The sequence below is a fragment of the Gorilla gorilla genome, chromosome 1, assembly GCF_029281585.2.
Source record: "Gorilla gorilla gorilla isolate KB3781 chromosome 1, NHGRI_mGorGor1-v2.1_pri, whole genome shotgun sequence".
Taxonomy (NCBI): Eukaryota; Metazoa; Chordata; class Mammalia; order Primates; family Hominidae; genus Gorilla; species Gorilla gorilla.
The window spans coordinates 174,551,433-174,574,870 of NC_073224.2; the positions used below are offsets into that span (position 1 = coordinate 174,551,433).

A 23,438-nucleotide genomic window follows, 5' to 3' on the forward strand; every position below is an offset into this window, starting at 1 on the left:
AGTGTGATCTGCTTTCTTCTCAGCACCACATGACATCAGCTGTACTTAGAGAACTGACTAATGGGAGGAGAAGGGTGGGTGACTCTGGAATATGAAGAACCTCAGAAGGGAGGATGGAGCCCAGTGGGAAGGCTCTCAGTTGGGAGAGGTGAACAAAACTCCCAGGAGTGTACCTGGATCTCAAGGGCATTAGGAGGTGAAAATGAGTGGAAAAATTAAAAGGAGAAAGACCTTGTTCTTAGGAAAAGGGGTGGAAAGTTGCACTGTCCTTCCTCCAAACTACTCACACTACCCTGTCTCAGAGACCCAAAACTCAGGCAGGCACCTTCAGTATCACAGGTTAGGTATATTAGAGTTGAACCTGTTGAGGGAGGCTTGGCCTGGGAACTCAATCACCAATTCATAGTATTGTTTCTGTGGAAAAGTGTCTCAAAGTCTGCTTGTAACCCACTTGTTTGAAACATGATAAAGAATCCCTTCATAAGATTATTTACTTGTGGCCAATTTTGGAAGTGCAATCTCAGTTTTAGACTATAGTCACTATGCTCTGAATCTCCAAATATATTGTACAATATATAAGAAAAGAGCCTTTTATAAGGAAAAAAATGTCCAACATTTGTGTCACCATGATCAAACTTTTGTATTATATATTCAGATATAGCAATATTTCCTATTAATATTTACTGTTTAAATGTTATTTAGGCACTGCAGAATAGCTCTCTTTTCAGACATACAGCAAATCTAATAATCTATCACTTCAAATACTCTATATGAAAGTACTTTATATCAATCTAAAGATACAGTCAAGAGGTAATGCTTTAAGGCTACATATGAAGGCTACCTTGGTTATTGAAAATGTGTATAAGCAACAAAAACACTTTTGCAAAATGTAGTAGAAATGAATCATTATTGCCATCTTAGAAAGAAAAGCTATTGCACACCAACTAGACATTCAAGACGGTATCCTAAAACTTATTGCTACTGTTCTGTTAGGACAGATTATTGCTCAAAACTGCCCATTTTAAAACATCAAGAAATTCTCTCATTTTTGTTATCTTTTCAGGCAAGGCAACATCACAAAAAAATTTTAAAGTTAAACTTTTAAAGTTAAAAGTGAAATTTATTACAATAAATGCAAGTGTCATTATTAAAAATGCTGGTTAAAATTATAAAGTATCTAAATAATTTTTCTAATATAAATATTGGAAATGACAACTTTAACAATTCTATATGTACACAGGACACTGAAAACATAAAATCATGCACAAGGCCAAAAAATAACGTTGCACATTAACCCTTTAGTTATTACTTTCTGTTTTCCAGTCCCAGCATCATACCCGCTAATTACTCAGATCACAAGCCTCAAGGATTAAGTGTTTTGAATGTATTTCAGTTTCACACTTTAACAATGCTTAAAGACTATTGGTTGTATTCTGATCAAATGGTTCTCCTTACCATATTTCCCTTTCTCAATAGATCTTAGACAAAAAGGTGAGCAGGGAAAACTGTGATTACAGGATCCAACATGACAGGTATACCCAATGATTCATTTAAGGGTGGCATAAAGTTATATAGAAAAGACCTACAGGATGGAAGACAATAAGTACATCAACATGTAGTGAAACTAAGCAGTTCACCCACTGCGTGCTTACATGGCTCCTATATCTCTTCGGGAAGAAGCCAGAGCCGTAGAGAAGTCAGGGCAAACCAGAACTGTTGAGGAGTAGGGGTAGGGGGCAGAGGGAAGGAGCTGGGGAGAAGTGCCAGATCATAAAGGAAATGTAAAAGAGTTACCTATCTATTCTCCCCCTCCTGCTAACGCAGGGGCTGGCTCGAGCCCAGCCTCCCTGCCCGCATCTCAGTGGAGCTCTTCCCCCAGCATTGTCTTTCAGATGAAAAGATACATCTGTTCCCCACTGAGAAGTTTTTTTTGGCGGAGGGAGTATGTTTTGTTTTTTATTTTGATTATATATTGACAAATTATTGTATATTTTTATAGGGTACAATATGGTTTTATGATTTTTGAATATAAGGTGGAATGATTACACTAATTAACATATGATCTCAAATATTTAACTTTTTTATGAGAACATTAGAAATTTACTCTCTTAGCAATACTGAAATATACATTCAATTACTCCTATATTTAGCATGCTGTGCAAGTGATCTTTAAAAAAAAAATCACACTTATTCCTCCTAACTGAGGCTTTGTACCCTTTGACTGTCTCCCAATTCTGAGAACACTTTTCATAAATTTGAGGAACAGCCTAAATACTATAGGCTTGAACATCTGAACTTGTCTTCAGCATGAAAGCAGGTGAGACTTTTTTTTTTTTTTAAACAAATGAGCAGGTAACACCCAGAGAGGTTAAGTGGTTTAGCCACTGGAAAGATAAGGAAGTTGGGTGTGATGTTTACTTCTCTATGATGACGCTTCTCAAACTTTCATGTGCATACAACTCCTTTGGATCTCATCAAAATGCCCTGGGTCCAGAGTGGGGCTTCAGATTCTGCATTTCTAATAAGGCTCTAGGAAATGTTGAGGCTCTTGGTCTGTGGGCCACACTTTTAATAGCATGGACTACAACACAAAGAGGGATCCACCCCGGCCTTCCTGGGCCATGAGAGGCCTGCTTCAGTGTTATCTGCCTCTCCAAGCACATCCCCAAGCAAAAGGTTTCGATGCACTGCATAAGGTGGCAGCTGCCTACAAGACTGAGTTAATATATTTTCTGAGAGCACCGTGACTACATGAACAGCCAAACAAGTAACATAATTTGAGTAACATAATCTAAATTTGACAGGTCTATTTGCTGAGAATAAAACTCATCTTTTACTTATGAAGTCTTCCTTAAAGTGAACATGATATATAAAGGTATTAAAAAACCCAGCATATTAAATTTCATAGTAAAATGCCGCATGTGCACATGTATACAGATAGTATGAGTTCTAAGAAATTCAATGCACTGTAATCAGAATAAAGTGCTACCACTGCTCCCAGCTAAAATCATCTCCTCTTCCAAATATAAGGAAAAACCCTTGAATTGTAAGGAAAATGACTGCATTGCCTGCCAACACAAGGCCACAGGCTCCCCATTTGATCTGAAAGACAAGAAAAGAAGAATTAAATTCTTACTTCCTTCATATTGTACTCTTTGCAATCCCTATTATTTTCTGCATTAGAAACATCCAATGAAATGTTACACAAAGCTGCTAAAAGGCTTAATAATGTAACAGGAGACAATGAACTGTTCAGTAATGAGTCTAATTACTTCTGTGATGCTTGTTAATTAAGTCTGGTATCATCCTTAACATGTTCCCAATTAGACATATTTCTCTACTTGTTTTTAATTGACAATGATTGCCTTAAGTAAAACTCAAGTGGTAAGATTATAAATAGTGCAATTACAATATTGAGTACTGAAAGTTCTGCACACATCAACTTCTTTCATGGAAAATAAAAATTGTAGAGTTATAAATTTGTGTGTTTCTTTTCTAGGCAAGAAAAGACTTTAAATAATAGTCTTCATACAACTGAAAACTGCTTTCCAGCTTAGTAGATGGTTTGTAGATGGTTTTACAGAAGCACATTTGGGGGTGAGAGTACCCTCTAGTGGGCATTTTTTGTTTTACTTTAAGCAATAGAAACATCAATGAAAGTTTCTTCACAAAACATGATGGCAGTATTGAAAGGAAAAAATATAAATATTTACTGCAGCGCTTAAGAAGGGCTGGTCTAAAGCACAAGAAAAATAAAGTCATGACAATCTTGTTGTATTCAAAAACCTTCAATCTTTCCCCATTATCTAGACAAAGATCAACTGGCATGGGGTTCAAGACCATTGCTAATCAGGTTTCACAACCCTTCCAGCCTTAACCTCAACAACTTTCTTTTAGCTCTACCACACTGGACTCTTCTTTATTCTATATACTGCATTCTTACACTTGAATGTCATTCCATACAACAGCCATCCTACCTCAATACAAATGCTATTTATCCTTAGAGGCCCATATCAAATGCCAGTTGGAATTTCTCTCTTCTTGGTGCCCCTGTGGCATTCTGATCATGCTTCAACCGTCTCACTTAGTACACTTATAGTATACTTACCCAGCAAGCTAGTTTCTGTGTTCCTCAGGAGCAGAGACAGTACCTATTTCTTATTTCTGGTGTTTTACAAGTAGCAGTTGTTGCAAAGATATTTATTGAATGAACAAGACTTGCGCTTATCTGATATTCAATGCCTCAAATAAGAGTTTCATAAAATTAAAATAGAACGTAATTGGAGGGAATAAAATCAAATAGTAGGAAAGACAGTGAATATCAAATAATTGAATAAATTATACCTACAATGTGTACTTTGAAGACAAAAAGAAAGTTTTTATCTTGGAAGTGAAGATGTCAACTTATTCACTGCATTTTCTGGAAGCTACACAGTTGTCCCTCAACATATACCTATTATACTGAGTTGAGAGTTGAGTCCATGATCCCATTTGCAGGAGAAGAATTTGAAATATCTTCATCTTGCAACTAGAAAAGTACTGCTAGCATAGTATCTGTGGATTACTGTAAGATTTAAGAGGCAGGAATTTAAGAACAATTCCAGAGAATAGCTTAAAGTAGAAAAAGTAAGAAATCATATCGTCTGGCTAAAAGTTGTAAGAGAAATAAAGAAAGCACTCTGAAGGCATGGCCGAACTACTGTTAGGCAGGTCTAAAGTAGAGGAACAGAGAAACTAAAAACACACGGCCTTGAGTATAAAGCCTAAGTAATGAACATGAAATGGAGGTCCCAGACACAGGCCTCTGAAGTAAACTCAGCAACGGTTGGGCAAAACAATAGAAAATAAAACTTACCACAGCCACACGAGCAAGAATAACAGGAAATCCAAAGGCAGAAACAACAATTCCAGTAGTGAAGAAATATGCCAGTTCCCGACAGGCACTACTGGTTGCATCTGAGTCATAGGTGACTCTTTTGGCAATGAAATGGGGGATGGGGGAGATGGCGTGGAAAATCAGGACGAATAAGGGCCAGTAAACGCTGTCAGTTGGACCCAGGCAAAATCCAAAAAGAAAAGTAACAGTTACATTTTAAATGAAAGACATACTACTATTTCAAAATCATTGCTATTTTAAATGTTTAGGTCAAAAAATTAATTAATTGTGAATATTAGAACATAAGATGATTTCTACCAGGGATAGATAAGTAGTGATAATTTTAAAATTACTATGTTGGTAGCTTATATTGTGTTAAGAAGCCACTATATAATATATACCCTAGAAACTTTACTGTTTTCTGTACCACTGAGCCACAATTTCTTTAAAGACAGAATTTTAACTTGGTCATTTCTGCCTTCCCTATAGAACATAGTAGAGTGTCTTGCAAATCTAGTTCGGTAAAGATCTTTTGAGTGCACGCATGCTTGAAACCTTTTAAGAGCTTAGAATAAACTCCAAATTCCTTGCCCTAGCCTACAAAGCCTTTATGGTCTGGTATTATCTACTTCTTCCACTCATTTTGTACTCTTTTCCCTTCATTTGCTTAATCTGTAGCCACACCAGCCTTTTTTCTGTTCCTTGAACACTCTGAGCTCATAGCTGTTATCCTGGGGCCTTTGCGCTAGCTGTGCCCCCTGCTTGCAATGTCCTTCCCCATGATCTTCTCATTGGCTGACTCCTTCATACCATGTGATCTAAACTGACAGATTCCTTTCTAAAAGCAGAACTTTCCCTGGCCATCTATTCTAAGGTACCCCAGGTCACCCTCGAACATACCACCCTCTTTGAACTTTCCACACAACACTTATTCCCATCTGATAGATTAGTCTTGATCAAACGCCATTTATCTCCAGGGCCTAGAATGATGTACTCCATTTATACTTGTTAAATGAATAAAATAATAAATAAATTTTAAGTACGGAAGGCATGAAAATAAATATGCTCACTAGTGAAAAGCTTAGATGTACTTTGATCTTCATTATAAGAGCTCACAATTAATAGTGTAATACAAAAACAAAACAAAACTGTTTTCCTCCCAAATTTCAACATTTTGCAATTATAAAAAAAAAATTGCCATCTGGTTTCCAACAGTATTTTCTCTATCAGTACTTCAAAAATAATCTTTTTTTCTCCATCAGACATTTGTTATGCTTCATTTCTTAAGAAAAAAAAAGTCTCTGCTCATTTTTATATATACACTACAATAATAATTCATATCACCACAATACTGTGATCACACAGATACACCCAGACAGCACCTACAAGCAGGAGTTGGGATGAAGACACACTAATGAAAGCCTCCCATTCCAGCCACAGATCTAGGCAACCAAAAGGCAAGAAGGGAATGTGTCCTTCAAGAGGACTCAGGATGGAAACAGTGGATTTGGACCCCCGATTTTAAACTAGAGGGATGATAGTATGTTTCAAGAATCACCAAACAATATTGTGGGAAGTAGCCCTTGGACATTCTCTACTTCAAAGCCCTTCTTTCAACAGTGAGAAAGGAGACACAGAGAGGGGAAGGGGTTTGGAATAGATATGTCACCTGACATATCCACAGCCAAGAACTCTTAATTTTTCCTGGAATACAGTGACAGTTTTGTGAAAAACAATCTGACTCTATGTTTTCATTCATAGTAAGCCACCAATATCCAACTAAGAGAAATATTAATGTACAAGAAACCTTGTTTATATATAAAATGTAAATATTAAATATATACAATTCAGTAAACACATAGGCCAGGGGTTGGCCAACTTTTTCTATAAAGGGCCAAAGAGTAAATAACGAGGATCTGCAAGCCATAAAGACTATCTCAACTACTCAACTCTGCCAAAGATAATTGGCAGAGCAATGCAAAAGCAGCCAAAGATAATTCATAAACAAATGAGCATGGCTGTATTTCAATAAAACCTTTATTACAAAAACAGGTAGCAGGTTATATGTGGCAGTTTGCTGACTTCCAATATAGATGATAATCCTGGTTCACTATCAAGATACAGCTTTGGGAGGCCAAGGCAGGAGGATGACTTGAGGCCAGGAGTTCAAGACCAGCCTGAGCAACACAGAGAGACTCCGTCTCTACAAAAACTTCTAAAAAAAATCAGCTGGGTGTTGTGGCATCTCTAAAAAACAAAAAATTAAAATAAAGATAGAAAACAAACTTATTTGTAGTAGCAGTAATGAGTCATTTTCTTACCTTACAAAGACAGTGTATCACAGAGAATTAAAACTCCTAGATTTACAGTTGGTTGTGGAATAGTGGAAAAACGTTTGGTCAAGGGCGTCAGAACATGAGCTCCATTTCCATGTCTGCCATTTTAATTTTTTTTCTACTTTTTTATTTAAGAGACAAAGTCTCACTCTGTCGCCCAGGCTGGACTGCAGTGGTGTGATCACAGCTCACTGCAGCCTCCAACCCCTGGGCTCAACCAATCTTCCCACCTCAGCCTCCCAACCCTGCTGCAGGCACCATGCCTGGCTTATTTTAGTTTTTTGTAGAATGGGGTCTCACTTTGTTGCCCAGACTGGTCTCAAACTCCTGGCTTCAAGCAATCCTCCTACCGTTGCCTCCCAAAGTGCTGGGATTATAGGCATGAGCCACCACGGCCGGGCTCTGTCACTTACTGCTGTTCAATCTGGGTAAGTCTTTAACGACCCTTGGCTTTGGTTTCCCAGCGAGAAATGAGGATAATAATACCTTATTACATTCCAAAAGCTAGAATAAAGTAATTGCTGTGAAGGCTCTAAACAAATGTAAGTGACCGCTTATATCTGAATCCCTCTTGGGTTTAAACAATTTCTGTAATAGTTGGCCAGGACTGCGGTGATGGATTTGAATTCATCACTGTCATAACAACTCACTTCAATTGGTCTTACTTAACCACATCATCATCATCTTTTTTTTTTTTTGGAGACAAAGTCTTGCTCTGTCGCCAGGCTAGAGTGCAGTGGCACGATCTTGGCTCACTACAACCTCCACCTCCTGTGTTCAAGCGATTCTCCTGCCTCAGCCTCCTAAGTAGCTGGGGATACAGGCATGTGCCACCACGCCCAGCTAATTTTTTGTATTTTTAGTAGAGATGGGGTTTCACCATGTTGCCTAGGATGGTCTCGATCTCTTGACCTCGTGATCTACCCGCCTCAGCCTCCCAAAGTGCTGGGATTACAGGCGTGAGCCATGGTGCCTGGCCTAATCACATCATCTTCTATCTAGTTGTTCAAGCCAATCACCTGGGAGACATCTAAGAACTCTCCCTCCTTGTTGAATCCTGACATCGATGAACAAAACCTGTTGGTTGGTTTGGTTTCCTAACTCACTCTCCTTTTCTTTCCATTCCTACTGCCCCAGCCCTCAATTTTGCTTGATTTATGATAGTAGTCCCCTACTATTCTCCCTGACTGCAGTCTCAGCTCTTTCCTATCTAGTCTCACGTTATGGCAAGAATGACATTTTAACATAACCCCCTCCTCCAAACCCATTCTCAAGATATTTTCCCAGGTCCTACTGTCTGATGTATAAAATGGAACCTCCTCTACACGGCAGGCATATAGAGCCCTAAGTGCTGACTTTTACACTCTTGACTAACCCTTCTTTTGCCACTCCAACTACAATTTATGCTGTACCATAATGTACCATGTGTGGTTTCCTGAAAAGGCTATATACACTTTCATGTCCCCGGGCCTTAGCATACAGCTTTCCTGGTGCCTAAAGTGCTTTTTCCCTAGAGATCTGTATGACCTGCTTGTTGATTTTCTTGACATTTCTTCTCACTTTTTACCTCCTCTGAGAGGCCCTCCCTGACCACTGTCTTCCCAGCTTCTATGCTCTTCATCTTTTGTACCATTTCTACCTCTGACAGTATGCATACTTTTGTTGTTTACTGTCCGTCTCCCCCACTGAAACACAAACTCTGAGAGAGCAGGACCTTTGTTTTCTTATGTCTTAATCCCTAGTTCCCATAACAGTAGCTGGCACATGGGAAGCATTCAACCAACAATGGTTGAATGAAAAAATGTGTAGAATGTTCCCTCTGCCTGGAATGTCCTCCCCTGACTCAACACCCTGAAAAACTCTTATTCATCCGCCTAGTCTTGGCTCAGATACAACCTCTGCCATGCAGCCTTCCCTGACTGTCCCACTGAAACTCAGGTGCACTTTATCCGAGCTCCAGCGTATTGGGCTGGCATCTCCACTGCAGCTGCCAGATTACTGACTAGACCGTTTGCCTGTCTCTCACTCACAAATAGAACTTTACCTCTTTGAGGACAGGACTCTCTCTTCATTTGTGTGTCCACAGCTAGTCCAGAGTAGGTGTTAAACAAATGCTTATGGAATGAATACATCAATTTTTAACAGAGCCCTCTGCAAAAGTACACCTGACCCACAAAGGGACTGTGTTCATAATCTGGGCTCCACTAACTCACTGGTTAGAACTTGGTGCTAAATTGACCAAACTCTCTAACACCCATACTAACAGTGACAAAGACACAGAAAGAGGAATAGTTCTTTTTGAAATGATAACTTACCCATAATCCTCTAAGGCACATCCCAGCATAAGAAAAGTCAGTCCAATAGCCCCACTGAAGGATAATGCCACGAGAGCTGTGAAAAATAAAGCCAAAAGTTAAAGTTCCCACAGTAGAGGCTGTCAGGCACTAGAGGGTTTGGGGAAATGGGGAGTGACTTCTAATAGGTCCAGAGTTTCTTTGGGGGATGATTAAATTTTCTGGAATTAGATAGTAGTGATGGCTGCATAACCTTCTGAATATACTAAAAACCATGAAATCTTACACTTTAAGAATGTTAATTTTATGGTATGTGAATCATTTATCAATAAAAACATTTACTAAAATAAAAAAGAAAGAAAAAAAGGTCCCAAATTCAAGCAAATGTAGCAATTTACTCATTTTATTGAGATTACATTTGACCCGTTACAGACTGCATTATGTGTGTCCCTTTCAAATTCACATGTTGAAACCTTCCCGGCTCCATCCCTCTCACCGTGAGATGCTATTAGGAGGTGGACCTTTGGGAGACAATTAGGTTCAGATGAGGTCATGAGGGTGGGGTCTCCACGATGGGATGAGTGCCCTTATAAGAAGAGAGAAAGTAGAGCACACTCTCTCTCTGTGTTTCTCTCCCTCTGTTCTCCAATGTGAGAGCAGAAAGCAGGCCTGCAAACCAGGAAGCCGGCTCTCACCAGACACCAGATCTGACTGCACCACAATTTTGGACTTCCCAGTCTTCAGAACTGTGGAAACCAAATGTTTGTTGTTTAAGCCACCCAGCCTAAAATATATTTCTTATAGTAGCCCAAACTGATTAAGACAATGACCCATGTCTGCCACCTTAAAATCATAAAGTATACAAAGGTCTCAAGTAATTCCAGTACCTAACCCCTAACCAATGGATGAATTCCCTCTGTATTTGTCACCAGAGGGCAGCCAGTTGGTCCACATAACTTCAGTGAAGGAAAACTCACTACCACCCAAGGCAGGTCATTTAATTCCAACAGCTTCTAAATGTTGAAAGCCCTCCTTCTTTAAATTATATCCAGAACTGCCTCCCTGTAATATATACCTTTGATCATTTTGCCTCCCCAAACCACAGTACTGCAAGTATTTGAAGATTGTTTTCACGTCTTTGTAGGAAACAATTCCCAACTAGTGTCCACTGAATAAAATATGTATTCCCTGTATCTACTGGACACTAGTCTCTGCGGGAGTAGGAACGTATTTGCCCTTGTTGTGCTGCTGAGTGAGAAACAGAGTATCAAGGTTGTTAAAAAATCTTGAGCTCTGAGTCACAAACATGAGTCAAATCTTAACTCTGCCACCATCTGGTCTTATGACCTTGGGTAGAAGCTAATCCTCTGAACCTGATTTCTCACCTGTAAAATGGAAATAATGGTGCCACCTTATTGAGCTTACGGGAATTAAATGAGACAATCTATGTAAAGTGCTTGGCAAAAGGAGGTAGTCAAATAAATGTTGACTGACTCAGGTATCTACTCATTTTAGCAATGTTCTTTGATAAAGGTAGAAATCAAAAGCATAGGAGACTATCTTATCCAAATTTTCTTCTGAAAAAAGTCCATAATACTCATAATTAGTATTAAACTAATTAATTAAGCCAATGAACATTTTTGATTGCTTCCTTTTACTTGAGAGAAGATTTAGAGAGACTCTTTAATAGGAAGGTGCCAAAGTGCTTTTTAAAAAACATCTGAAAGTATACAGATGTTAAGGGACAAAGAAACACTGTCAATTTTAACATATCTTTTTACATTTCCACTCTTTAATGGAAAATGCCCATGTGTGGATGGAAAGCAAATACCACATACTATTTCATTACAGATGATCTTTTCCTAGCGGGCTTTGCTCCTCTCCTCTGTGCCTGACCATCGGCAGTACCCCCTCCTCCATGAGGCCTGTCAAAGCTAGGAACTGCAGACCTCTTCCTTCTGTTCTGATACCAGTTTCTCAACGTTCACAACCATCTTTCTGTTTGATTCTTTTTGGTCTTTTTTTTCCTCTTTTTTCAGGAATCACATCCTCTGAATCTCTTAAAGTTGGAGTTGACCAAAAATCCAACCCCATCTCTCTTTTCACTCCACGCACTCCTGCTGAAAACTTATGTTCAACCCAAACTCCTACTACCACAAGGGCCCGGCCGCAACTGATGCTCCAGCCCAGAGTAGGTCCTAAAGAACCAGGCCTGTACTTCCACCTCCAGTCTGGACTTCTCTGCCTTGACCGCCAACAAGAACCTCAAATTCAACATGTGTAACACGTGTAAAACCGAACCACTATCCCTACACTTTAAAGGTCCTATCTTAAAGGACTGACACCATGATTGCATTCCACCTTCCAATGAATCAGTAGGTCAAGGTGACTCAATCTCCCAGACTTCTTAAACTCTCTGCTACAGCCCTGGTACAGGCCCTTAACCTCTTATTCCTGCCTCTGTGACTCTTCCAATCCATCCTCTACACAGCAGACAGTGATCTTTCAACTATATATATCACTGCTGCCATCCCTTTGCGGTTGCTTCCACAGCCTACAAGTTGTTCTGGCATGGAGGCTCACCATGGCCTGACTCACTCCGAACTGCCTGTCCAGCTTCAACCCTCACCACTAAGTTCCGGTCTTACTAATATAGCTTAAGTACCTGAAGAGAAGGCATGTTGTTTCATAAGCCCTGCGCCATGTCACGTGCTGTCCTCCCCACTTGGGATATACTCCACCTTCACTCCATGCCTTGCCAAGTGAAGCCGCATTGATCCCTTCAGATTCAGTTCAAGTATCGCCTCTTCTGTGAAAACAGTCCTTTCTCTGGAGCAGGGGAATTCATCCCACCTGCATCAGCTTCCTAGGGCTGCCGTTACAAAGTACCACAAACTGGATGGCTGAGAACAACAGAAATTTATCTTATGATAGTTCTGGAGGCTGGACTTCTGAAATCAAGGTGTCAGCAGCGCCACCACAATCCCTCTGAAGGCTGTAGGGAAGCACCCTTCCTTGCCTCTTCCTAACACTCAGCGGTTGCCAGCATGGTTGCCAACAATCTTTGGTGCTCCTGGCTTTGTAGCTGCATCACTCCAATTTCTGTCTCCATCTTCCCATGGTATTCTCCCTGTATGTCTCTATGTCTAAATTCCCCTCTTCTTATAAGGACACCAGTCATTGGATTAGGGCTCACCTTAAACCAGTTATCATTTTAATTTGATTATATCTGCAAAGATACTACTTCCAAATAAGATCACATTCACAGGTACTAGGGAATTAGAGCTTGAACACATCTTTTTGGAGGACAAAATCCAATCCACCATCTGTTCTCCCACCACATCTGAGCCCAACATAAACACTGACATAGTAATATAATTATTTCCAGCTCTGTCACCCACCAATAACTTCTCATTTATCTTTGTATCCTAAGTCTCTGGCATACAGTAGTTCCTCAATAAAAGTTGAACAATCTGTAAAATGCTTCCTTCCCTTAGTCCGTTTCCATTTCAGACTTCCTTTTTTTTCACTACATCACAATTTTCTAACACATTCACACATAAACGTGATCATGATTTGGTAGTTTCTGATCATGTGTAGTACTGAGACACTACTTTTCATCTGTTTTCGGCATTGGCTTCAAATGGATATATAACACAGTCGACACTCTCCAAGTAAACCATGTTTACTAAACTGATATTAAGTATAAAAGTCAGCCAGAAATAACGATAAAATGTCTGCTGCTAACAGCTCACATACTCGGATAAATTCATAGTGAACAGAGGCGTACTCGTATATATACTATCTACATGTTTATAGCAGATGTTAACTGGGGATATCTTTGGGTGCAAATTTCAAGGATGATATAAACGCCAATATAACAACAAGTCATGCTACTCTATTCGACAGATTAGAAATGGAATGTTTTCCTACCAAAATACAGGAAGCCTTGCAAAAAACCTTTTCCGTCTCGCATTGCTCTGAAGCCATACAGATAAGGGACGCGGTGTTTTTACCAACTGCCCCATGCAAAAAACACATACTACACACACACTGCTTTCTTCTCTGTCCATAAACAGAGAAAACACCGAAGAAAGCAGTATTAAAATTACACGTAATCTACTCTCCACGACTGCGAGAAACACCGTCTTTCCGGGTGCTTTCCATTGACACCCGCCCGCGGTCAACTCTGCCCAGTTGGAAAAATCATTAGGAAAAAGAGGATTAAGTTTCCCAGTGCTAAGAACGCTGGAGACAAAGGGTCCTTTGTGGCAAATAGGAAACTGCGGAGGGGCAGAAAACCAGAAGAAAGGCGTTAGGGTGGCGTCAAGAAGTGGAAACCTTGTTTAAAAACTCAGGAGGGGTGGAGGGCGCCGCTCTCGCCGAGGGCTCCGCCTGGGGAGGGGTCTGGTGCCGCCACTGGAGAGCAGGAAGGCCAGCGGCCTTGCAAAAAGGGCCAAGGCTCCCCCGAAACGCCGCTCCACCCACACCCCAAGGGACGAAGGGAGCGGTCGATTGCCTCCCGACCCAGAGAGGCGGGAAGGGTGGTGAGGCCGTTCCCCAACGGCGCGCGGAAGGCGCAGCCCCAGGCTTGACCAGAACGGAGGTGGCAACCCCACCACACGACGAGCGAGCCGGGGACCGCGATGTACCTTTAACGCCCGCCATGTCTCCCGAGCTGGGGCCGCGGCTGCTTCCGGCTTCCTGCCACGGCCCGGGCAGCCTGCCCAAGCCAGACCGGGAGTCGCCCCGCGGATCCCGAGCCCGCCCCGGCCACGCAGAACCCCGCCCCCGCCGGTGCAGAACTCCGACCTTAGCTCGCAAACGCCGCGCCTGCTGCTCCAGACCCCGCCCCCACCACTCAGAACCCCGCCCCCGCCGGTGCAGAACCCCGCCCCCAGCTCGCAGAGGCCGCGCCTGATAGTTCAGACCCCGCACTCGCTACTCAGAGCCCCGCCCCTGACAGTACAGAGCTCCTCCCCTACCTCGCGAAGGCAGCGCCTGCGGCACCAGACCTCGCTACCGCTACTCAAAGCCCCGCCCCAGACAATGCAGAGCTCCTCCCCTAGCTCGCGGAGGCCTCCCCTGCTGGTCCCGCCCCAGCCCTCACCGGCCCAGAATTCCGCCCCCAACTCTCAGAGGCCGTCCCTGCTGGTCCCGACCCCGCCCCCGCCACCCAGAACTCCGCTCCTGCCAGTCTAGAACTCCGCCCCCAGCTCGCAGAGTCCATCTCCAGCCCTAAGGTCCCACCTGGTCCCACAGAGCTTTCCCAGAGTAACCCCAACCCAGTGCCCTGGGCCCTCCTCCTAGATCCTGAGCCCTCCAAGTAATCCTCAAGCCCGTTCAATGTGGGTTGGGACCTTGGCTCCGCCCCGACCGCGGGCCCAGAGTCTCTCCCCGGCCTCTCAGAACGCAGTGCACGCAGCGGGGGATCCTCCCTGAGCCTTCCTGAGAACGGAGATGTAGAAGGTGGGGAGAGGCAGGAGAGGGAAGGAGGGGAAAAGTTGCAATCGATGGGAGAGGGACACCGACTCACTAACCAGTGTTATGTTCCCTGAGCTCCCAAGTGCGTGCTAGTGTGCGAGTGTGTGCCTGTCTGCCTTCACATGACTGTGGCAGAGGAGAGGCGGGGTACCAGAGGACAGGCCCCTTAGGAAACACTCCTCGTTAAGAACTTTGTATTTGCATAGGTTTCCTTTGCTTAATAGCAACGCTTTACTGAAACTAGCGGGGTTTTTCTTTACTCCCTGGTTTATTTATAGAGACGAAGACCATATAAGCTTTTGTGTCCGAAGCTTTCATGAACCTTAAAAAAAAATAATTAAAAAAAAAAGCTATTATTTTTGTGCCTTGGGGCCTCAAAGTTTGCAGGTAACCAAGGCCAGTTTTTAGATCTCTAACACACAATGGTTTTTAGAGCCATTGTGTACTTATCTTACAGGAATGGAGAGTTCTGTTTTGGCAAAAGCAATCTAGAAGATCACTGAAACAGTCTGGTCCAAATGCTTCATCTTACATTTAAGGAAAGAGGTGCAGAAAGGATAGGACTTGCCTGTCACACAGCTCTTTGGAGGAGGCTGGATTCTGGGCCACTTCCCCTCATTCTAGCTGAGATCCACTCTACCTGATGGTGCGGTCCCTCGTCTCTTGCTTTTTCTCAGTTTTCAAAAGGACTGAAAGACAAAGGAATCTGTGGAAACCTAGCTTCCCCTGGCTACCTGAGAAGTATAAATTCTAACCACCATCATGTGTCGTGATCCTTGCTCAGTTTACTTTTTCAAAATTGCACATTGAGCATGTTACTGTTTCAAGAAATGTCTATTTGTTGATTCAGTGGAGTATTTTTCTAGCTGTCAGTTTATTTTTCTAGCTCCTCTCATTTCTCCTCATAGATGGATGGCACACTCACTGAAAACAGCATTGTAATACCTGACTCACTGCGGATGCTTGGAGATCCAATACTACATACAGTACAGCACTTTTTACTTTGGAGCCTTCAATCTACTCAAGAGCATTGGCAGTGTATGCCACTTTGGTTTAAGGATTATTTTGAGCTGAAGGCAATTAGGAAGAAGCAAATAGGTACAAGGTACTAGAAAAGCACTCTGCCCTCCCTCTATTTGCCAAAAAGCAGGATATAAGTTTACGAAGGTGTACCTCCTGCCTGCTCTACCAGGAAGGACAAAGATTAATCACCAGAGACAATTTTAGACCCCTGTCAGCCTGGAGACAACACAAGAAAAATCTACATGATAAATCTTAGTATTTGGCCTTTATCTGCAACTAATCTCCCATATATTTGTCTTCCGACAATTTGCTGCCCCTAGAGACTCAAGATCCTTTATCTTTTCATTTCTTTAAAAATTTATTGTTCCTTGGCTAATATGCTATATAAACCCAAGTTCTAACCAAATCTTTGAGTTGCTTATCTCTGAGTATCCCCATGTTACCTATATGAACAACGCACGTGTTGATAAACTTGCTTTACTTTTGTTCATCTGTCTTTGGCCAGTCTAATGCACAAGGCCCCAGCCGGAGAACCTAAGATAGGTAGAGGAAAAGATTCTTCCTCCCCTACAAGAGCTTGTTTCCCTATCATATTATTTCTAATACCTATTAGAGCACTCAAGGGAACCTGCGTATCAGACAAGCCCTGGAAGTCTGTGGTTTTTAGCTCTCTTCGTGTAGTGCTAAGCTACTCTCATGGGGAAGATATTCTATGGGGTTAAATTTCCCTCATTCCCCCTTCCATTTCCAACCACCCACTCTGTCTCCAGAGAGCCTAAATAGGGTTTACGGGAGCCTTCCACATCAGCCTGACTCCAGTCCCACAGAAGATAAGTGATTTTAGAGAAAACTGACAACACATCAGAAGCAGAGTTTGGTTTGAGCACCCTAGGCTCAGGAGTAAGATATTGGAAGGTGGTATGAAAGAAAAAGTTGAGGTGTTTGCCCCAGGGTAATGTCTGGAATTTAAAAAATGCTGGGACAGTGTTTGTCTTGAACAAGTTTTCTGCCCACGCCAGCTGTCCTTTCCAGGTTACCAATCACCTTAAAGAGAAAGTTAGCTATTTTGCCATAGGCTTTAACCATCTGAAAAAAATCTGCTTTTCTTTTGCCTGATGTTGCACTGAAAAAAACTGTTCTTCTACTTACTCCTTCCACATTTTCTCAAAAATAAGAGTCATCAAAAACAGAAAGTAAAACCCTAAAAACCAAATCCTTATCCCCAACTTGCCATTGATATGTTACTTGTAAGATCTGTGACCTCTGTCATGCTGCCTAGGACTACAGTGGACTTACTGGGATGAATTTTAATATTCTCTCCTTGCATTCAATAGTCTCGCATGATGAGCTAGGTTTTACTGTCTCTATCTTACAGATAGGAAAACAAGCTCCCAGTAACCAGTGAATAGGGAAGCTGAGATCAAGTCCCAAACTGTTCAACTCTAAAGTCAGATGGTCAGCACTTGTACTGTTCCCCACAGTAGATCTTATGCACCAAGAAGCAAGAATTCTTGTAGTAATTAGAAATAACAGTAACCTCTTATGCTTCACAGGGCATCAAATCCATTCACTGTCTTAATTTTCTCCAGCATATCTATTAGCATCTTGCATACAGTATACACAAAATGTTGGCTGAATTAACAAATATTAATAAGTTTACCATACACAGTATCATCTCTCCCTAGCCTCGGGAAAAAAAAAAATATAGCCTCAAGCTCCAGCTCTGGGTAAATTTCTCCATGCTTTAGCTTCCTGAGGTAAGATTTACAAAAACCTGTCTCTCAGAATCTTTGGGGGAATTAAGTGAGAAAAAAAGTATATAAAACATATATATATATATATATATATATATATATATATATGGTAACACCTAGGGCAGTGCACACAAGATAAATGCCAGGATGTTATATCTACACTGGGGTAGGCTTGCAAGTCAGTGCATAAATGCAAAAATGATGCAACACTAATTGAAATCCGTAAACGTTGGTTTTCCTTCCCAATGCTCAATCACTACTTCTTTTTACATAGCTATTCCCTTTACAGAAACTACGATGCAAACCTCTTTGCCATTTTATGTAGACAGATCTCTGTAAACCCAAGGAGATAAGGAATAAGGACCAAGGTAAACGTAACTTTGGGTTGCCTTTTCCTACTTGTGTCACTCCCTAGAATATGAGGTTTCCATGTAATTCCAGCTCCAATACCCACCTACAGTGATATACTTTGTCTTATTTACTATCAGTAACAATAACAATAATTACTATTTAGTGAGTACCCGCTTGTTAAGAGTTTATATACACAGTTCTTAATTCCTCCATTGCAGGGTTGTTAGAATTCTATTTTACAGGTGATAAAATTAAGACTCAGTTCAAGAAACTTGTCCAATATAAGAGTCTGTAAGGCTTGGCACAGTGGCTCATGCCTGTAATCCCAGCACTTTGGGAGGCTGAGGCTGGAGGATCACTTGAGGCCAGGAGTTCAAGACCATCCTGGGCAACACAGCAAGACCCCATCTAAAAAAAAAAACAAAAAAAAAACAGGCATGGTGGCTCTCACCTGCAGTCCTAGCTACTCAAGAGGGCTGAGGCGAGAGGATCACTTGAGCTCAGGAGTTAGGGGTTGCAGAGAGCTGTGACAGACCCACTGCATTTCAGCCTAGGTGACAGAGCAAGACTCTTAAAAAAAAAAAAAAAGTCTATAAATGGAAAAACTAGGATTTAAACCCAGTCTTGTAATCTCAAACCAACATGTATCACTATTCCCAAAAACCATGATTTATCTTTAGAATAATCAAAATCTGCTACTTGAGCCAGCTTCCCTGATAGGTGTTTCCAGCAGGGAGACTGACTTGTTGCTGCAATAACTATTTCTGGAATTCAAATTTTTTCTTTTGTTGTTGTTGTTGTTGTTTTAGTGAGGCGGAGGTGAACTATTCCTGCAGTTACTGCATTACCAGGCTGATGTGTGGAATGGGTGGGGGAAACTCCTATTCCATCTCCCTGCTCCAAAAAATCCATTTAAAATATTGTACATGGATAGAAGACATATCAGATGTTAAACTGATAAAATTAGATGCTACATTTATTTTAGCCAAAAGGCCAAAAAGCAATTGGAATTCAACTTTTTTGCTCATTCCCTACACAGATTGTGTTTCACTCACGGCATTAGGATTCAACTTGAACATTCTTCCACATGTAGATAGTACAGTGACAGGTCAAATGCTTTTGAATTACAGCATTTGTTTCCAAATAACTAAAATATCTGAAACTTTGTTTCTATGATAAAGTCCCAGACTTCCAGGTTCAATCCTTTTGCCTCAACATACAGATTCATTTTTTTGAAAATCCTTTGATTTTTTTGGCTAGGAGACCAGGATTTCTATGCTAATTTTTTTGAAACATGTATCATGTAGCATAATCAAAATCATGTGTGCGTGCATGCGTGTGTGTGTGTGTGTGTGTGTGTGCTGGGGCAGGAGTGATTACGTATAAATCCAGAAATCCTGTCAGATTACATTTTGGTGCATGCTTTTTGTATTCTCTCCTCATAACTTTCCTTAAAAGTAAATCATGTCAGAAGGTGGCATTCAAGCTCCTCATTGTATTCCTACAAGTACCCAAATAACTTAGATTTATACAAATATTTTTGAACCTTTTAATATACATTACAAATATTTTAGACCAATCACATTTTGTTGTAACATATTTACAAAACAAAAAATATATTACAATAAATATGATGAAACAGTGAATCTGATCAACAACAAGCTTTGTCACAACCAGTTATTTAAAAGGAATGCAAAAACCTGTTGGTCTGCATATATTAAGAGTTTTGAGATAAATAGGGGTCCAGAATTATAATGTATCTGGAAAAGAGATGTGGGGGAAAATCCCCAAATTTAAGTTAAGTAAGATTCTTTCTCATTGCTAATTACATAATGTTTAATGATGTTTTAAACTGTGAACTTTGATGAATTATCCAAACATGATACAAAGCTAATGTAGTTCTATCATTTCAAAATACGTGACATCCACAGAATATCCTTTTAATTGTTATCATTATATACTGTAGTTCACACAATATCTACAAATGTGAATGAGAAAGAAAAACAGGTCACAGCAACATGTCTCACATTCCAATTTTAAATAAGACAAGCACATACTGGATCAAACATTATTTTATAATACGTTAATAAATAACACCTAGTTTGTTATGGTTACCTTGAACAGTTTATGACTGTATATTTAAAAAGAGAACATTTTCTTCGAGTTTCACATTGTCAGTATAAGGTAAAATAAATAATGAACTTTAACAAACAAACAAACAAAACAAAAGAGAGAAAGAGATCTATGTAGAACCTAAAGTATTTTTGACATGCCGCTTTTCCGGTGTAGCTTGCCACAAGAAAGTTAAAACAAAAACAAAAAATGATTGTCTTTTCAAAACAACTTTTAAAAGCTTTTCACAATATTGAGCATGAACCTTTGAAGATTAGCATGAAAATCTTTTTGCCCATCTGCTTTGTGCATATATTTAATATATATGTATAATGCACATTGTATATGTGCACACAAAAGAGATCTACTAAAGTCACAGAATAGCAAACTGCTTACCCCTTAAAATGAGAACCAGCCAACACACTGATCTGAATCCAGCCAGTCTGAGATCGGGAAAGCATTCATTCTTGCTTTGCTTTCACAAATGTCACTGTATGAATGTCGTTCCTGTGGATCCCTAACCACTTTTAAAACAATAAAGCCCACTGTAATAATCTAATGGGTCTAGATTTGCCTTGTGGGGAGGTGGGACCTGGTTCCTCAGAGCAGATACTGACAAGCCATCTGACTGGGTCTGCAGATGAGTGCAGCTCTCTCACTGTGCTCGTGCCATTCCCTTAACTCCTATTCAGTGTTGCCTTCCATTCTCTTACCACAACTGCTCACAAACCTAGAGAACACTGAGTCCATACTAGATATTGGTCCTGATAAGTTGTGAACAGCCCAAACTACTTTACCACCTGTTTCCAGCTAAGAATGTTTTCTTGGCTAAACAAAAGAAGAGCATTAAGCCTTACAGCAAAATTAGATGTTTCATTTAAACCAGGTTTAGAGTTGTTATAGTAGTAAGACTTTTTATTTAATTAATCACAGTTTTCTAAAGGGAAAGAAGGGTAGCAGCCCACCTTCCTAACCAGGAATAAAGATTTCGACATCTTCAGAGTCCCTATTTTCTTTAGCCACCATTTTCATTCATTTTTAGCTTAGTCAGAAAGTTGGTGGTAATCACTGGACTGTAGTTTAATCACTGGACTATTATCACTCCCCACATTTCAAGTTCCTTCATATTTGTTAGTCCTCTTGACCAAAAGACATTTACAGTATTATGCTAAAGGCCTTAGTAAATTTTTACTTAAAAAAAATACCTGATGGTTTTGTTCTTGGAGTCTGCATAAAGCCACTGCTCAAATTATATCTTTCCAAGAAAAATCTAGAAACCATTAAACCATCATATAACTCTATTATCATAACTTTTGCTCATTAATCCTATTCTCAGACAATGTGATGGGTGTTATGCCTTCATGGGTGGTGGCCTCTGTTTTCCATTTCCCCAGGTAGAATGCTGAGTAGGCTCCCCAAAGGGCAGGGTGGAATGCGGTGGTTCTGCAAGGTCATCTGACTAGAAGTTCCTCTCATGCTTCGGATCTTTTATGGTGGGAACTTTGAGAAACCAAACATCCACATTCCTTATCAATGAGAAATTAATTCATGAGTAACTTAATGGTTTAGTACTGAAAACATGTTACTGGAGTTTTTGGTTCATCTGTGAAAACCTCAGAATTGTGACACACACTAAGCATTAGCACAGGTCTGCAGCAGAGATGGAAAAGCTCATAAATTAATATAAGGGCTTTTGGCCTTGGTTTTCAAATTCAGACCAGGCATCATTGAGCTCCATGAAAATCATCTTTGCATATTGTTCATAGGGTTGCCCAGTAGCCTGTAGAGAAAACAAAAACACACATTAGATACCACAGACCAAAATTTCATTAATATTAAATTTTTCACTGCCAATATATGGGCTCTAAGTAATGGAAATGTTTTTCTATTTGGCCATTTCTCCTTTTCAGCCTAATCTACTATATCTGACCCAAATTACCATAACCTCCCCATAATGACCTCCCCCTAGAAATGCACAAGGGTAGTAGTAATCCATCAAGAAGTAGACAACAGAGAGCTTATCAGGCAGCACAAGACGTATCTCTGTTCTCCAGACGTATCTGCCAAATGACAAAGGTTCATGACAGCCCATCTCTATTACTGTTTTTAACTCCCATTTTCCCATTTCTAAAAAGTTCTTTGAGAATCATAATGGGGAATACAGTTTGTGGATTTTTCTGAGCTCTTGTTTCTCCTTCTCTTTTGATTCATCAAAATTCAAGCACTACCATTGCTTCTCATTAATTCTTCTTTTCAGACTAGTACAAAAAAATGTGGAGAGATGAAAATCATATGCATCAAATTCAAGCCTGTGTTCCCAAGTGGCACTTCGGTCATAGCTTCATGTCATATGACTGGTATAGTCTATGTGACAGCAAGATGACTCACTTCTTGCTGAATGTTTCTATGTATTATATGATGATTTCATTTGTCCATGAGTTACTTGAAGTTTCTGACAAGGTAGAGCCCTTAGATGTATATATACTTCAATGAAAACATAAACTGACATAATCAATGTAGTGACAATCAAGAGAGGGCAAATTTAATTCCATTCTGAATATTTTATTGATTCTCACAAATTTTACCAACTACATTCTGAAGCTTTTTCATTACCATCCTAGCTAACTATACTGCTGTATCTCTAAAGGAAAGGAGTTTTCTTCTGTCCAGCTCTTAGCCTGTCCTTACTATTGTAAGCCAGGACACAATTTACTTTTTCTTTTCTTTTCTTTTTTTGGAGACAGGGTCTCACTCTGTTGCCCAGGCTGGAGTACAGTTGAGCGATCTCAGCTCACCGCAGCCTTGATCACCCAGGCTCAAGTGATCCTCCTACCTCAGCCTCCCGAGTGGCTAAGACTACAGGCTTATGCCACCACACCAGCTAATTTTTTTATTTTTTTTGTAGGGATGGGGTTTTGTCATGTTGCCCAGGCTGGTCTCAAACTTGGGGGCTCAAGCGACTCGCCTACCCCGGCCCCCCAAAGTGCTGGGATTACAGGCATGAGCCACCGTACTCAGACACAATTTACTTCTGAGCCCTAAAAATTAATCACTGGGTAAATCTTACTCTCTCTAAATAAGCCCCTGTAATATATAGTTTGATATCGTCTTTCTCATTTCATAAAGTATAACTATTTGTTTAAATATCTGATTTTAGCTCATTGACTTAATTTTATTAAAAATAGGCCATATCAACCAGCACATTTAA

The 23,438-nt window shown here is 40.5% G+C and overlaps 2 protein-coding genes and 1 non-coding gene across 13 annotated transcripts in view; all 3 read right to left on the reverse strand.

The window, feature by feature from the left end:
- Nucleotides 1-1,099: 1,099 nt before the first annotated feature.
- LEPROT (leptin receptor overlapping transcript) lies at nt 1,100-14,492 on the reverse strand. Of its 5 annotated transcripts, none has more exons than XM_004025926.5 (4): nt 14,159-14,492; nt 9,528-9,603; nt 4,856-5,042; nt 1,100-3,102 (listed from the first exon to the last, which is right to left on the reverse strand). In XM_004025926.5, the coding sequence occupies exons 1-4, from the start codon at nt 14,172-14,174 to the stop codon at nt 2,986-2,988; spliced, it is 396 nt and encodes a 131-aa protein (XP_004025975.1). In that variant the 5' UTR covers nt 14,175-14,492; the 3' UTR covers nt 1,100-2,985. The 5 variants fall into 5 exon arrangements, with proteins under 5 accessions (XP_004025975.1, XP_018874919.1, XP_063554027.1 ...); XM_019019374.2 differs by having other exon boundaries at nt 13,440-14,181; XM_063697957.1 differs by lacking the exon at nt 14,159-14,492 and adding an exon at nt 12,172-12,404.
- A 4,440-nt stretch (nt 14,493-18,932) lies between these two features.
- On the reverse strand, nt 18,933-19,123 carry LOC115932044 (U2 spliceosomal RNA). Its single transcript, XR_004068418.1, has one exon. It is a non-coding gene; the product is annotated as a U2 spliceosomal RNA (small nuclear RNA).
- A 530-nt stretch (nt 19,124-19,653) lies between these two features.
- Nucleotides 19,654-23,438, reverse strand: part of DNAJC6 (DnaJ heat shock protein family (Hsp40) member C6) — a 166,866-nt gene continuing 163,081 nt past the window's right edge. For all 7 annotated transcript variants that reach the window (XM_055350080.2, XM_019019347.4, XM_063697970.1 and 4 more), the window contains one exon: nt 19,654-22,010. In XM_055350080.2, the coding sequence (XP_055206055.1) occupies nt 21,909-22,010 (102 nt within the window). In that variant the 3' untranslated portion in view covers nt 19,654-21,908. The remainder of the gene's footprint in view (nt 22,011-23,438) is intronic.

What these genes read in the sequence shown, in the direction of transcription:
- LEPROT (XM_063697952.1), bottom strand. An exon ending in TGTGCCTTAGAGGATTATGG is followed by an intron (nt 5,043 to 9,527) that starts GTAAGTTATCAT and finishes TCCAACTGACAG; the next exon opens with CGTTTACTGGCCCTTATTCG.